Genomic DNA, 15,772 nt, shown 5'->3' with positions numbered 1-15,772 from the left:
TTGTGACTTCTTGAGTAGGCAGATTCTGTGTATCCTAGTCTTCCACTTCATTTTTCATGTAAGAGAAATGTCAGCATTTTCATAACTGGCCCCACCCCTCCCTGCTGATAATGTTGTGAAAGATGGTGCAAATGTTTTGGGGGGGGATGTAAAAGTATTCTACTCTCAGAGCATGGTGGTCACTGCTGTCCAGGGCAGAGCAGATGAGCAGGGGGAGGGAAAAGGAACAGTAAGCGTACATCCATGATTCACAGGGGACTTGTGAGGACACACTCATTAATGTTTGGGAGGTAGTCAAGTACCATAGTGGTGGACATAAGATAGGTATATTGGTAGATATATGGACATACCATATGTACCCAGGGAGAAGAATCCAATGTCCTTTGGAGCTGCAGTAATAGTTATTTTAGAGCATGGAGGTAATGGTTCCCCTTGCTGTATATGATTAAAGAAACTGTAATTGAAATAGCACATTCAATTCTGTACAAAGTCAGAATTAAAGGAGACCCAGGAAGAGCAACAAAAATAGTTACTGTGCTGGAAGGGTTTAATTTATGGCAAAAGATGGAAATAAATGACATTTATAGCATGGCTAAGGGATAGTTGTGTCGGTTGGCATAGAGGGCTGGGAAGATAAAACTGATCATAAATATTCTAAGGTTGTAAATAAGAACCCATGAGGGAGGAGAATTGTTTAGCATAATGCAGGAGGGTGTAGCTGAGAGAAATAGGACATAGAAAAGAAAATATTTCCTGAGTATCAGGTAAAATGTTTAAACAGCCATTAGTCTGTGAAACAGTTTTACATCAGTTTGGTAGAAACTCCAGTGCTTAAGACACTTAAAGCTAGATCGACTGTAACTCTAGAAGATCCATTGTAGATTTATTACAGCTCCTACTACATTGACAGAAAGATAAATTATTTAATTTAAAATATATGATCCATCTCTGCCTTCTCTGAAGATTTACATGTAATAAACATAGAGAGGCAGAGGGAACAGTAAGAATAGGAATAGTCAACAAATTATATCAGTGTGGACAAATTTTGGGGTTCTTAGCTGACAGTAAATGCTGAATCTTTTGACAGTTTCTCATCACTAGCTTATATCAGACCATACTTTTAACACTAAATTGAATAATATGCAGGTGATATGGTGAAATAAATAGCGTGTTTTAGAACAGTAATTCTGATTTGGTTAAAAAATAGAAAAGCTTAAAGAGCCTAAGTAAACCTGTTCATGGATAATTTTATTCTCTTGAAAATTTCTATTATAATTAAGCCTATTTGTATTACTATTTAGTGCAGTAAAGTATTACATAGCATTAGGTAAGATAAAAGAACCATCATAAAAAAGAGAATGTGAACAATTCAGGTTCCTTCAACAGAATTTGCATTGTTTTACTGGGGAACTTGTGGGTACTGTAAGAAAACAAAATGCAATGTGTGCATAATGTGTTCTACTAAAGCATTTAGGAATAAGGAGAGACTTTCAAAAACTCTTCAGGAATTAAAATCCCTTTAAGTAGGCACTTTAACACACTCTGATTCCTTTCTTCCTGAAAGCCTTATTATTTCACTTGCATCACATTTCACCTGGAGGACCTCCAAGATATACAAACAATAGATGCACAAAACCTTTGACCTTTGAAGTCAAGGAGAGGAACAGAAACTACCTGGCACAGAGCAGACTATCCAGCTTTGGGTGAGCTGGCGAGAAAATGGAGGCCAAAGATAGTAGAGCTACACCTCCTGATAAAGGCATCATATTTTTAATGTTGTCCAGAACAATCAAAATATTGATGTGCAGTGCTTTATTTTTATGTAAGCAAAATCTAATTGTTGGTCAATGTGTATACAGTTATGAATTCTGTTTGACGTGCATCTGTCCAACTGCAGGAATCAGAAGAGGTGATTCATAGAAGAGGAGGGATCCTGGATGGCCTGAATGGTTAAAGATGGCTAGACCACAAGGTCCCATTTTTGCAAAGGGGTAAAAAAAATATGTGTCCAGGAAATAAACCGTAGAGGCCAAGTAGAAAGACAGGGCTAAGCCTATTCATATCAAAGAAAGTTTGAAAGTACATAGGCCTAGTGCACAAGGCCCAGAACAGCAGTCTGGGGAGTCCCCAACAGAAGGAGCTGTGACATGGCTGTAACACAGGTTTTTATATCTATGGGTAGAAAGAGATGTTGTCAAATGAACCAGACCAGCTGTGGCAGGATGTGTCCCACCACAGCTGATCTGCTTTATAGGGTGAAATGCACATTGGCTCTTGTCCTGAACTTGGCAGGGATCCAATCCTGCAGGACAACTGGTGATATGTTCCCCATTTGCACATTGGAGATTCCCCAAGGCACATCTCTGTAATTGGGCAAAGCCAGGGTTTCCTGCTTGCAGAAACACACCACAAGCAATTTCCAGGGCACATCTTTGTCAGCAGGGAGCCCCAGTTTTCCCTGCTTGCAGAGAGACACCTCAGAGATTCCCAGGAGCCCATCACTCAGCAGGGAACCCCAGCTTTCTCCCCTTTCATGCCCTAGGCAGTCTCTGAGACAAATCTCTGAAAGCAGGGAAAGCCAGGTAGGTGCTCCTGGAGCTTGAGGTGTCCAATCCTGTGCAGAAATTTCTGGCCGGCACAGGATCAAGCCCCAGGATCATCCTGTCTAGCTCAGCTGAAGAGTGCAGGCTGCTCTGGGCTACCCATGCTCTCACACCAAAAGGTTAACAAAAATGTTTATGTTGGCACAAAGGTGACATTTGTTTCCCCTCTGTACTCCCACCTAAACTGCTCCCCAGTAAAATGGCATCCAACCTGGACAAAAATGGATAGAAATGTTAGCATCTTTATTATGGAATGATGCAGCTTAATTTTATTTTAGATACTAAAATTACAGTTGCCATACCAATCCTTGTGTGTGAAAGTCAGAGGAATATGTTTTAGGATGTGATAGGTCACTGCTATATATTGGAAATTCTCAGAACAGATCTTTAGGTTCTTGGAAATAATGTCCATTGTGTTAGTAGGCAGTGCATATCTCATTGATGACATGTAGCTTGCAGGTACCAGACTAAGGGGGTTAGACAAAAAAAGAGATAATTAGTATATTGTTATTTCTTCCAATTATGCCATATAACTTGCTTTTGCTGACTGCTCTCAAGCGAGTGAGGTAGGTGGGAACTGGTAAGTGCTTAGTCTCTGGGAGCCAAAGATATGGAGGGGGAGGGGAAGAGAGAGAGAGAGAAATGTATTGAAGAGGCACACAAGTACTTTTAATAATATGAACTTGTAAATAATTGAACAAAATGGAATTAAGCTTTTTTAAATGTAGTTTTATGTATACAAATTTTTCAAATGTCCTGTGATAAATAAAGTTTTGTGTAATCTTTTTAAATAGAACTCTGAAGTCTGTTTAATAATTTTAACTACGCTTTAGCTAAGAACCGTAGTTTTAACTTCTCCTTTTGAATTTTACTTCCTGGATAAAGTAGCCCAGGCTATTACACACACAAAGTAATGTGCTCTTAGAAGTCTGTGTATGCAGCCTGCTTTCCTAACAGTTCTAAATTTAGCCTTCTGAAACTCAGATCCAGCAAGACAGTTATTTGTTCCTTTAAGCTGGCTTTATAAACTATAAAAAACTATAATATGGCTTCATTGTTTTAGTGTGGCTAATATTGTTATACCTATTTAAGCTATTAATCTCTTGCTAATGGAATGATTTGTACTGTATTTTTTTGATCAGTGCTGACTGATTGGTTTCAAAAGGTTAAACAGAAGTGGACTTACTCTGAAATCACAGTGCAAGGAACTTTATTGATGTAGTAATCTATGAACAGTCCATATTATTTTGATTTATCTTGCTATTTTAGAAAAAGTTATATACAGAGATAAATGCACAGTTAATAAAATATTGTCATAAATGGATGCCTAAAAATAAGTAAGCATGCTTTGAAAATAATTATGTGGAATCAGTCTTTTTGTAAGACTGCCTACCTTTTAAATGTTGAATGCATTATTCACTAACATGATTGTAATGTTTTAATTAACTCATGAATGACCTGATATGCAGATGGCTCAAGAACAGACCAATGTTACAATCAGTCACTTGGTTCACTCCCTCCTTCAAGGGTAAACATAGTCTGTGCCAGCTTTATATCTGGATAACAAAGCATTAACTTCCTCTCTTTGCCTCATTGTCAGGTACGCTGGAATTCAGGACACTAGGAATAACATGCTTATTGCTTTCCTTTATCATGAGCTTTATGACTGCTTCATATGCATCTTTGTCCTTTCACACCCTTTGGTTGGAATGATATTCTACACTACTCCAGCTACCTCAAGATCCCCATTTTTAGCCAGGGTCTTAACTACAGCAACATTCATCTGTGTCACAGCTTCCTTGGTAAGACAGGCTACCTTCCTTGTCCACTGAACCTCAGTGGATTTAGGTGGGCTTTCTCCCACTGCTGCAGGATCATTTGCATGAAATAGCCTCTCCATTTTAAATCTGCTTTGTTACTACAATATATATGCTGCCTCTAAGCAGGAGAAGCCTTCTGTCTGTCTTGAAGACTATATCCCACCCCCACAAGATGCACCAGAAGTTAGAGGTGCCATAATAAAATGTTGACTGCTAGCTGCTGTGTGGATCTTCATTGTCCACTTTGTGCCCAGTTCTGCTTGGAAAAGCAAGGGCTGGACACGTGTCAGTGATTCCAGGCATTGAGAAGGCCCTGACTCTGCCCTTTGTCTCTGGTAAGAGGCAAAGCATATTCTGTTCTCCCAGAAACAGCCACTTTTTACAGCCCAGCCACCTACCCCTCAGCTTTAGTGAGGAAGTAGTTGGAAGCATCCTGGGTTCCTGCCTTCCTCTTGCCTCTGGTTGCTATTGCTACTGGGCTGATTTCAGCTTTGACGATTTTGATGAGGGAAGGAAAGGGGAGAACTTTGCCAGAGTAGTCACCACTCTAAACCAGACATCTTGTCTTCTACCAAAGAGAAGTCTGTGCCAGGGATGAATATCTACATTTGCTCTTTTCTTATTACCTACCTCCTGATGTGCTCTCCCTTGATGCCTGGGCTCTGTGTTGTAATTTTGATGTAATTTCCAGACTGTCCTCACAGTGACCCGTCAGTCCCTCTGAGGGTCCTGACCCCAGCCCCACCTGGGGCCAGTGCCTGCTTGTAACCAAGACCTGGTACTCTGCCGTCTCCCTGCAGTGCCTAATCTGGATATGACACCCCGATAGATTTATATTCCCATCTCTAAAGGTAAATACAGACAATCAGAAATTTCAAGGCTGAATCAACTCAGTCTTTGCAGTTGAATCTAAACTGTGAAGATTAAACAGAGAAACAACTGGACACATTGACTTTTGATTCAAGAAGTGCAGCCACATACCTGCAGTGGCTCAGGCCAGAAGCCAGGGGGCACTACAGCATGGCTTTCTGGCATGTAGCCAGCATGGGCTGTATGTTCCCATCTTCTTCCTGATGCCTCTGACGTCTCTGGGATTTGCAGTCCAGAATTACAGCAGCAGGACTCTGCAGGGTCTTCCTGCTTCCAGGTGCCTCTAGGATTTGTAGTCCATAAAGCCATAAATTTTTAGCAGGGCAAGGCATGGCAGGGCAGCTCTGTACTCGGGGGAAGAGAAGTTTAAACCCCGCTCCCTGGTCCCGGGGTTTGCCTGGGGGGACAGGCAGCTCCTGCCTCCCCCCTCCCCCAACCCTTCCCTGCTACAGCACAGCCTAGCCCAGGGCTGCAAGGCATGCTGGGATGCTGGGACATTGTGATTTAACTTGAACCAAGAATGGGTCTGGGACATAAGTTTCATAAATTGGTTTGACCTAAATCAGTTAAGTCTCATACTATATACAGCCAGGTTCATTTTAAACCAGTTTCAGGCATTTTGAAACTGGTTTATGTGCACTGAACTTTTATTCTGTTACAGGTTTAAACCAGTTTCTTGTAACTTAACCAGTTTATGTGCAACTTCTGTCCCTAGCCTAAGTGTAGAAAATCCAATGGCTCAATTGCTCATGCTCTCTCTCCTTTTTGTCCCTTAAATAAACCATTGACCTTATGTCAATCTAGCCAACAGACCCTGTGCTTCTGAGTTTGTGATGCTGCATGCACTTTGCCCAACCCAGTGAGAACAGCCAAACATCTTTCAAAGAAGATAGACATGCTGTATTCAAACATTTCAAAATATAATGGGGTTTGAAACATTGAAGAAATGGAGGGTTTCAGTAGCAGATAGATATATGGTCCCCTGTCACATCTTCTGGCTAGAGTGATTCAGCATCACTATGGTTGCACACAGTGGGCACACTTTCATACAGCAACAAGTAAGGAAAATATTGATAGTCCCTTTGATGCAGGTAGATAGTCTACATTCAGGTTTTTTGGGGGGAGGGGTGGGTCCCATTAGAAAGGGAAATTAATGGAGTCTTTGATGGAGTCTTTAATCCTTTTTACTTACAATAAAGGTACATTCCCCCAAATACTGTAGGAATCAAATATAGAAGATGGTTCCTTTTCCACAGTTCCAAAAGTGCTTACAGTTTGTTTTGGAGCTTGTTTTTTCTCAGTTTAGAGAAAAGCTTTTTAGCTCTTCTGTGTCTGATTCTGCATTGCTATTTTTCTCTCTGTGATTATGGAGTGTTTTTCCTGCTTGTGTCTCCCCAACACAGGCATATAGCTGCAACAAATCAGTCCTCCATCTGCATTTATCCTTAGCCCCCCAGAATGACCTTGGGACATAGGGCTTAGCTATTGTTGGGCTTGGCTATAGTTACTCCTTAGGCAGTAGTTTTCTATTTTTTCAGTTATCAGCAATAAGCATTTACTTAATTGCTTAGTTAAGGACCACAGCTATTGGCACCCAAGAGTAATGGTGTGTTGTCCTGACCCCAAATATAAGAGATTTTTTTCCAGAAAAGAAAAACATGATTGTACATCTCTAGTATTTTTCTTTGCTTTACAGGCCTGGTAAATAAAACAATTTCCTACTCTAGTCTATAAACTAGACTAGATGTCAAATCAGTTGTATTCCCCTCACCAGCCAGCAATTCAATAAATTTTCCATAAGTCAAGGCAACTCTTGCAGGCTAGCTCCTGCACTTGGACCTGTCAAGTATAGGATGTACTCAATCCCAGGCTCATGGTGTGTTCTAGTAAGCAAAGTTACTAATTCTGATAGGTACAATATTACAATATTCTAGTTGATCCAAATTCTGTTTATGATCAGTTGTTAATTGTAAGGCTTTTTATCAGTCTCTGACCTTTATGTTCTGTTTCTCGTCTTTCAATTCCAATTTTTTTTCCTGCCAGACCTATTTCACAAGCATCAATTTTACCTCTGAAGCTTTATAGATCTTTTCCCCCATACTGTGAGCCTCATCAATCTCTGTGTGGAATGTTTGTTTTACTCTGAAGGGTTTCTGTAAGGTATTTCAAGGGGTCTTGAAGGAAAATATTTGATATTTACTGACATCATTGGCAGTTGCTACTTTGTGCTCTGCTTTGCTTTGGGACATGGGTATTCTTTTCAAAAAATTGTCAGCTATGCCTTCCTGAGCCCAGTTAGCACATAATTACAAGTGCCCAAAATGTTTGTTCAAGTGTTTTGGCGCAGGGAGCCAACTTTCAATATGTCAGCTCAGATTCTGCAGAGGTCTGCCCTCAGCTTTCTCCAGTATGAAATATTTCATAATTTCCTTCCACATGTTGGCTTCACTTCTGACTGGTCTGTTAATGGTTGTTGTTAGTCATCATCTTCATAAGCTGTTGTTCACCAGTTTATGAGAGTCATCATTGTGCCTTGTTGCTGGAATGCTAGCAATTAATTTTTTAGGTATATTTTATGATGTTCAGTGGTTTTAGCGAGTACCTATGTGTAGGGAATCTGGCTTGGATGCACACCTTATGATCAGAGAACTTCAGAATACGTATGAGTAACATTTGAATAGCCATAATTTTGGTTAAATATAAATGTCATTTATGCAGGTGTGGGTGCAGTGTTTTGTTTGTTTGTTTAAATGTTGGGTACTTGACTTCATAACTTAATACTCATAGTTCTCTTAGACATAAACCATAAGATTCTGAGTCTGGGTTTGCTTCCAAAGTTACCCAAACTACTACATATTTTTAAAGAAATATACAAGCAGATGCTTGTAAAGCCCATTGGGTCTGTGATTCCCTGATGTGCTTGTCTTGTCTGAATAACCTTTGACCCAAACACCAGTGTCACTTTCTCAGCTGTTCTATCATCAGGGATCAAACAGCTGCTGTCTAATACCACAGGCTACTTGTGGTATGCTCTGAGTTTTTAGCAGAATTAATGTACTGACCCTGCGCCACAATTTAAAGCTACTTGTGATTCTCTACATTGAATAAAAGCTAAAATATATCTCAGCCTTTTATGATTTATGACATAAATATCCTTAAAAGCGTATTACTAAATATGGTTAAGCTAAATTACAGCAAAGAAATAGAATGGAAGAACAACTTGCAGTGCAACTGACTAGTGAAAAAAAAGTCCTAATAGTATTAAGTAATAAAATTATCAAAAACTCGCACAGAATTTTTTGGATTTCTTCCTTGATTGTTATATTAACTATAACTTTAAACCTTTTAGGTAATAAATATGCTGTTGTCTAATTCACAGTGTTCTGTTTGTATATAAATGTTCATTCTGTTTTCTTTTCTGAGGCAGTGTGCATCCTGAAATTATGTATATCTATATAATTGATACAGGTGTTATACACACACATAGATGCACACACATATAACTCAGCAAACATGCAGTAATTAACATGATAGAAGTAACAAAAAGTTGTATAAGGTGCCTGTTTGTTTTGAAGCCCTGTAGTATTGATTTTTCTGCACAGCACTAGTAGGAAAAATGATTCTAGCTATTTCCGTTTCTTTCCATTTTCTTATCCAGAGTCAGGTGATATTCACAGCGGCAGCCCTTTACACTTCAGATAGTGACAAAAAAGAACAGACAATTTAATGCTACCAAACTAGGGGTGTGTCAAATCACTCACAAGAATGATAAACTCAATGGGATTGTCTATTTTTAACCTCCTGCTCTTTCCTTTTGGCAGAGTAATCGGTGTTAGCTGAGCTGTTCCACTGAATGATTCCAAGTAACCCTGTTTGCTGCTTTTTTAAATGACCAGTGGACTCATCTGAGTTTGTTGAGGCTGCTTTAATGTATGAAATCCAGTTCTGAAGCACCATGTCGAGTGAAGGCAGTTCTGGTGAACAGTTTTCTACCACAACAGTCAGTTCAGTTGCTGTTCAGGCTGGGAATTCCAGAATTGTTATAGCTATACTTAAGGTAAGACAACATTTGCTAACACTTATGCTCTTAGCTCTGCAGTTTTGTGCTGCTTCAAGCTTATAATAAGATGTCTTTGCAATGTTCTGCACAGAACAGAAGCTATACAGCATATAAAAATGACAAGGCAAGTACATTTAATTCACTGTTACCTAAGAAACCTAACTAAGAAGCCTTATTTTAAGTTAATATTGACTACTGTGTATTACTTTTCTTTTTTATATTAAATGTTTCAGCCAAAATATGTAAGTTTGTTGCTGCAGAGAACATGAGTCCCTCTTTCTAAAAAATGGCATGTACATCTAGGAAATTAAATAATAAGAAACATAAGCATCTTACTTTTAAAAATCTCAACTCTATTTACAGTCTTTCTTCTAAAGTACTTACTAATTTTTTGTTGTACAATTTTAGCAGTAACAAGTGCACAAAAAATCATTTCTATTATCAGTGGTTTAGTTCAGTGTTAGGTGAAGAAAAAACACTTAAAATATCATCTTGATCGTTTAAAAAAAAAATCATCCGTGGCCATTTGTCACACATTTTTGACAAGGGGTCTTGCGTGTCTGAAGGATTGCTAGAGATGCTAGTTCCAGCTCAGGCACGTTGTTTACAGTTCTGGGTGCTGCCTAACAGTTAGGCACCCAGCTCTATTTGGACTTTGATGGCAGTTGGCCACCTCACTTCATCCGGCACCTTCAAAAAATCTAGCCTAGTGCATTAGAATGTGATAACTAATTTAGATTAAGGACAGAGACAACATGCATACTGAAATCACTGACGGTCTGGATGAAAGGAGTTTCTCTTGACAGGAGAAAATTCTTGCATCTCTTTAATAGCCAAGCTGCAGGTTAGCTGTAGTTGTGGTTTGGTTTTGTTGCCAGAGAGGGAATCCTGTGGTGCTCCTGCATACCCTGGATCCCATGTTCTCTTTGGCTTTGCTATGTAATGTGGGTTTGGAGGGGGCAAGCATAGGTCATTGGGTTTGTTACCATGCTATTCATCTGGCATATTGCCCCATACATAGTAAAGGTACAGGTGCTTTGGTGACCTGAGGCTGGAATAGTTGCTATGGAGTTGCATCTCCTAACCTGTTCTGGAGGTTTCCTGTCACCCAGATTTAGAGGCTCTCTTCAGGTTGGTTAGTGCGTGGTGCTAATAACATGGTGTTAATAACAAGGTTTCAGGTGTTTGGTTCCTGGTTGGACAAATGAGCTCTTGTGGTCCTTTCCAGCCTAAGTTCTCTATGATACTCTGATGACACAGCCCTGTTTCTGTTTTCTGTGTTCTGTAAACAGGATTTATGATTAAGTCCTTAATTTCACTGGTAGTTGCATCAAAAACACCACAGGACCTCACTCAGTATGCAATAGACTTTTATTCCAGGGATTAGAGTTCATACCTCAATTAGAACCACCATTGTGTTAGGTGTGATGATTCTGTGCCTTGAGCATTATTATAAGAAAGACTAATTATTTTTGGCTAGGGAGCCATACTTGCCTAAGTGTATATTTGGAAGATCAGGCCAATTATTTTAAAAGTTTCATGTTCCTTTAGTAATTTTCTCTCCCAGCATTATTAGAGCTATTAGGTGCTTTAAAGAAAAATGAAACCGAAAGAAAAACAACCTCCCCTCCCCAAAGGTGTGTTAGAAAATGCAATGCTGAAGGGCCTGGCTCTGGTCAAGAAGACAGTTTGATTATGTCTGCCTGAATTTGTTTCTTCTGTGAGAAAGTTAGGACATTATTTGACAGTACACATATGCAGCCAGTTACCTATACAAGGCCCAGCTAAAAATATACCATTGATGATCCCCGGCATGATACAGGGATACAACTTTTTTAGTTCCAGATATAATTTTCTATTCATTGATTGCAGTTACAACATGGATAGTGATTATGGAAGGCAAGAATTTGGGATCTTGGCATTGCTTCAGATGAAACATGTTTATTAAATGTTCTTGGCATCCCATTGCTAAAGTTTGTACTCACTGGATTTTATATCCTGGGGGCCCTAATCCTGAAACTGGATTTATGTGAGTGTATCATTGGGCTCATTTGACTTCACTGGATCTCTGTGTGTATGCAGGGGTTTGTCTGGGCTAGCCAAATTGAAGGATCAGGACATATTAATTGGCATTTTTTTTGGAGAAGGAAGTAAACAAAATTCATGTTTTCTGGATGGTGTTCAATGGGTGTTTGTTTATGTTTGCATTATAGTCTGGAAAATGGGTGCAACTTCAACTGGCAGAGGCAGAACCAAATCTATTAGAAATTGGCAGCAATCAAGATGAGACCAAAAAACTGCTACAAGATCATGAACAACTCCTGGTGAAACTTAAGGTAAGATGTGTGACATGACCAGTAAAGCCCAGATACAGATGCTATACTTCTACCAGTATAAGTGACTAGAAACTGGTCTACACCTGTAACCAGAAAGAAGTTCAGTGCATGTAGACTGGTTTAAAATGGTGGAAACCAGTCTAAGATAGACATGGACTGATGTAGCATCAGATTTAAGTGATTTAGTTTAGACTGGTCTGTCGAGCTTCTCTACCAGACCCTTCCCAACACAATGCAGGTCACTGTCCTCCAGTATTCCAGTCTGCTTTGTGGTCCCCTGATAACCTCCCCTCACAGGAGATGTGCTGGCAGCTGATCTGCATTCTGGCCCAGCCCCTGGCCATCCCTGCCCATGCTGTCACAGAGCTGTCAGCGCGGTGGCTGACACTGCTGGCAGGAGTGGTGGGGAGAGCTGCCCCACTGTGTTCCTGCTACCTGGAGTTGTGCCAGCTTGCAGAGGCATGGGGGTCCTTTGACAGGCTTCCTCACACCTACCCAGGGACTCCCATGCTTCTGTAGGCTGGTTTAGCCCCAGGGAGCAGGACCAGGGTGCCGGTCATGGTCCAGAAAGACTGCCTCCACTGTGTGCCAGCAGCTCTCAGGCCTGTGGCTGACGCTGCTGGGGGAGGTAGGGACGAGAGGTGCTTGGCCATGCTCAGCAGCCAGTTAGGGATAGCCCAGCCACTTGGCTGAGCTTGGCAGTGTCCAGCAGCTGAGGGGACTGCTGGGAGGCAAGCAGGATTGCTCTCAACCTGATGGTCTTGGCCAGTGCTGGCAGTTTTCATCCCACCCGCCCCAAGGACAAATGTGTGTTCTGCTCACTCTTGGTCTAACCTAGGATGCTTAGAGTAAAGTGTGTTACTTAGGTCACTTCTGCCTTGGGTTTTTTGAAATGGTAGTCAGTGCAAACACCTCGACGAGGGGGGCTCAGCCCCTGGGCCACAGGCCAGATGTGCCCTACAGTGCCATGTCCGCTGGCCCATGAGGCTTCCTATGGGCCCAGAAATTAGGTGGTAGGAGAGTGGTGGCTTCACTTCTCTGCTGCCAAATTTTTGGACCCATGGGGAGTCCCAGGCCCTGTGGTCTATATCTGACACCCAATCCCAGTATGTAGGGTCACGTAGGAACAATGTGCAGTGCAAGGGTCCAATCCCAGTGTGGAAAAGTGAGAGGGAGTGGTTCTAGGCCCACAGCACCCAATCCTGGCACTTGGGGGTGGGAGAGGCTGGTGCAGGCCCAATCCTGGGGCTCAGGGGTGGCACTGGGACCAAAACCTGGCATGTAGGGGTAGGAGGGGGTGGTACGAGAGCCAGTGGGGCTCAACCCTAATAGGAGAGAGTGGTGTCAGTCCACTCAAAGGGCCAATCCCAGCATGCAGGGGTATAAGTAGACAGTGCCTGAGCCCTCAAGGCCCAATCATAGCAGGAAGGGGTGGTGCCAGGCCCCAGTGTCTGTTCTAGTCATTCTGGGCTCTATCCAGCCTGTGGACTGGCTCCAGGCCACTCACCTTGTCTGCAAGACCAAGAGGTTCAGCACCACGATCTAGATCTCTTGTGATTTGTATGATAGCAAATGCCAAAAATGAAAATATGTGCAACTTTGCAGTGGTAATAAATCAAAATAATAGTTACACAATGAAAAATATGTTCACTTGCCATTGTGTTTTTTTCTGGCAACAGCAATCAAATCTTGGTCCTGTCCCCTTCCTTCCCCCACCCTTCCCCCCAGTGTTATGTATTACCATCAAGGCAAATAAAAAACTGCTTTGGCCTTCAGTAACTGAAAGCAAGACAGAGGATTTTTGCGGATTTTATTTGTTCTACTGGGCTATGACAAGTTTGGTTTTAGAACAACTGCTAAAGTAGGCAAGTACTTTGTAAATGTGAAGTAGACATTCCAGCAACCTTTTATGGTTTGTTGTTGACTGCTGGATGCTATTATAGAAATGATATGATAAAGTTAAGCAAACATTTGGTTTGAGGTGGGAAAATGGTAGCTAATCACAGAACTGAAACCAGTTAGGGAATAGTGAGTTTTTAAAAGCAGAGTATTATTTAGTGACATTTCAGAAACAAGAAGATAAATGAACATTTTTATTTGAACATCTGTATAATTTTAAAGTGTTGATATGTTGGTGATACGTAAGAAATTTTTAAGGAATTTGAAGTAAATAGTCACCATCTTGGGTGATATTCATATATTTTGACTTTCTTGAGTTGCACAGGGTGATTGTGGTATTGGCTGGTCAAGTACCATTCACATTTTGTGATGTTACTGCTTACTTTATAAATTGAAACTTGGACCATAAGCCAGAGGAAATATGAAACTAGATAAGATATTTGCTCCTTTTAATATTAGCAATCATGTGCTGCCCATCTAATGTGAAGGTTATGTCTAAAGCATATGTGAGGTAACATAATAAGGTATGCATACATTGTAATTTAATATGTTATATACAGTGGAATCTGAGTAGCATGAGTAGTAACGTTTAAAAAAAACACATAAAGAACTCAGCCCTGTTTTTCACGGCCTATGCAACTGTCTCATCTCCACCGAATTCAGAGGGAGATTTGGATGTGAAAGAAATGCAGTTTTTCAAATATTCAGAAGTAATTAGGATCTTACGTTCTACCTGGGAAATAATTCTAAACTCTAGAAATATGAAACATGTTAATCCCAAACACTAGCAAACCAAAATCAAGTTGAAGATTATAAACTGCATTTTTCAACATCAAGAAATCCTATTATATTTAGGTTACAGTAAATATCCTACTGAATCCCAATAATAGGAACCATGAGAGATCTTATGTGCATTACTAGAAATTTATAACACATGTAAACAAGAACATAAAGACGACTTTTCCACTGGCAATGACGTTTAGCTCAATGTATTAAGCTAAATCAAATGCAATAGAAAGTCAGGAAAAAAAATTTCCAGATGCAGTCTCTAGTGGCTTACCCAGCACAAAATTGAATTACATTTTTTTATGAGCTTTAAGCTACAAAATCTCCTTTGAGATTTTGTGTGTGGGTAGGGTAAGGACACCGTAAAATGGAATAAACCAAGAGTATTTGAAGTGCTGTGATTTTTTTTTGTAAGGGTATAGACAAATGTAACAACTGAAGTGTTCCAGAGTGCAGCTACATGTTAACATGCTTTAAAAATGTAGTGTTTCAGCTGCAGACGGTCATGCAGCCCCTTTTCACACCCCCAAGCTGGAACACTTCAGAATCACTGTGGCTGCATACAGAGGCATACTGTCCAGCTAGGGGCACTGCAAAGAGCTGGGGTAACCTGTGGCTGTGGTCCCACCTGCCCACTGGGGGTGGGGTGTAGTAGACTGTCTATAATGCTTTACAGACCCTTTTTACCTTGTGGTGGAGACAGCATCAGTGAGCACTCTTCTGTCTACTCTACCCCAGCTCTTCTGGAGCACCCTCTGACCCACCTGGAACTAGGAGACTAGAGAACTCCCACCCCTCTTTGCCACCAGAACTGGGAGGTATGCAGGGAATGGGAACAGGATCCCAGCTTGGGCCACAACCATGGTGTAGGTTTTCTGGTCTCCCAGCTTTGGTGGAGTTGGGAGTGTTCGGTCTCTAGTGTCTTGACTGCAGCATGTGGCTTCTCAGTTTCTGAGGGGGAGCATGAGGCCTCATGGTTTTGCTAGGGGTCAGTGTGGGAAAGCAGAGGTGAAGCACACGGGATAGCACTCACTGATAGTTTGCCTTGCTCTTCCTGCTGCTCCCTCCATAGGGGAATAGAGGGGAATTGTGGGATGATCTGGAGATTTCCTGTTGCACTCTATAGAGCAGGGGTAGGCAAGGTTTTTTGGCTGGAGTGCCAAAAAAACACAATGTCTACCTTGGAAGGTGCTGGAGTGCCGACATGCCAGAGCCCGGAGCAGCTGCTTGCAGCCTCACAGCTGCAGCCACCCCACAGAGCCCGGTCTGCTTGCAGGAGGGCTTGCAGCCTCCCAGCCGCCTGCTGGGAGCAGCCTGGGCTCCGTGGCTGTTTCATAGTTTCATAGTAGTTTCATGGTAGCTAGGGTCAGGAAGGACCTGAACAGATCATCTAGCCTG

The 15,772-nt window shown here is 41.3% G+C and overlaps 1 protein-coding gene across 1 annotated transcript in view; it reads left to right on the top strand.

The window, feature by feature from the left end:
- Positions 1–9,222: 9,222 nt before the first annotated feature.
- Positions 9,223–15,772, top strand: part of CCDC141 (coiled-coil domain containing 141) — a 238,619-nt gene continuing 232,069 nt past the window's right edge. The window contains exons 1-2 of the mRNA XM_019523028.1: positions 9,223–9,350; positions 11,567–11,689. Coding sequence (XP_019378573.1) covers positions 9,249–9,350; positions 11,567–11,689 — 225 coding nt within the window. The 5' untranslated portion in view covers positions 9,223–9,248. The remainder of the gene's footprint in view (positions 9,351–11,566; positions 11,690–15,772) is intronic.

The sequence above is a fragment of the Gavialis gangeticus genome, unplaced genomic scaffold (genome assembly GCF_001723915.1).
Source record: "Gavialis gangeticus isolate Ggan-Ray unplaced genomic scaffold, GavGan_comp1, whole genome shotgun sequence".
In the NCBI taxonomy this organism is placed as follows: domain Eukaryota; kingdom Metazoa; phylum Chordata; order Crocodylia; family Gavialidae; genus Gavialis; species Gavialis gangeticus.
Note: the sequence above shows the minus strand (reverse complement) of the source record. Positions and strands in the feature narration are given on the sequence as shown.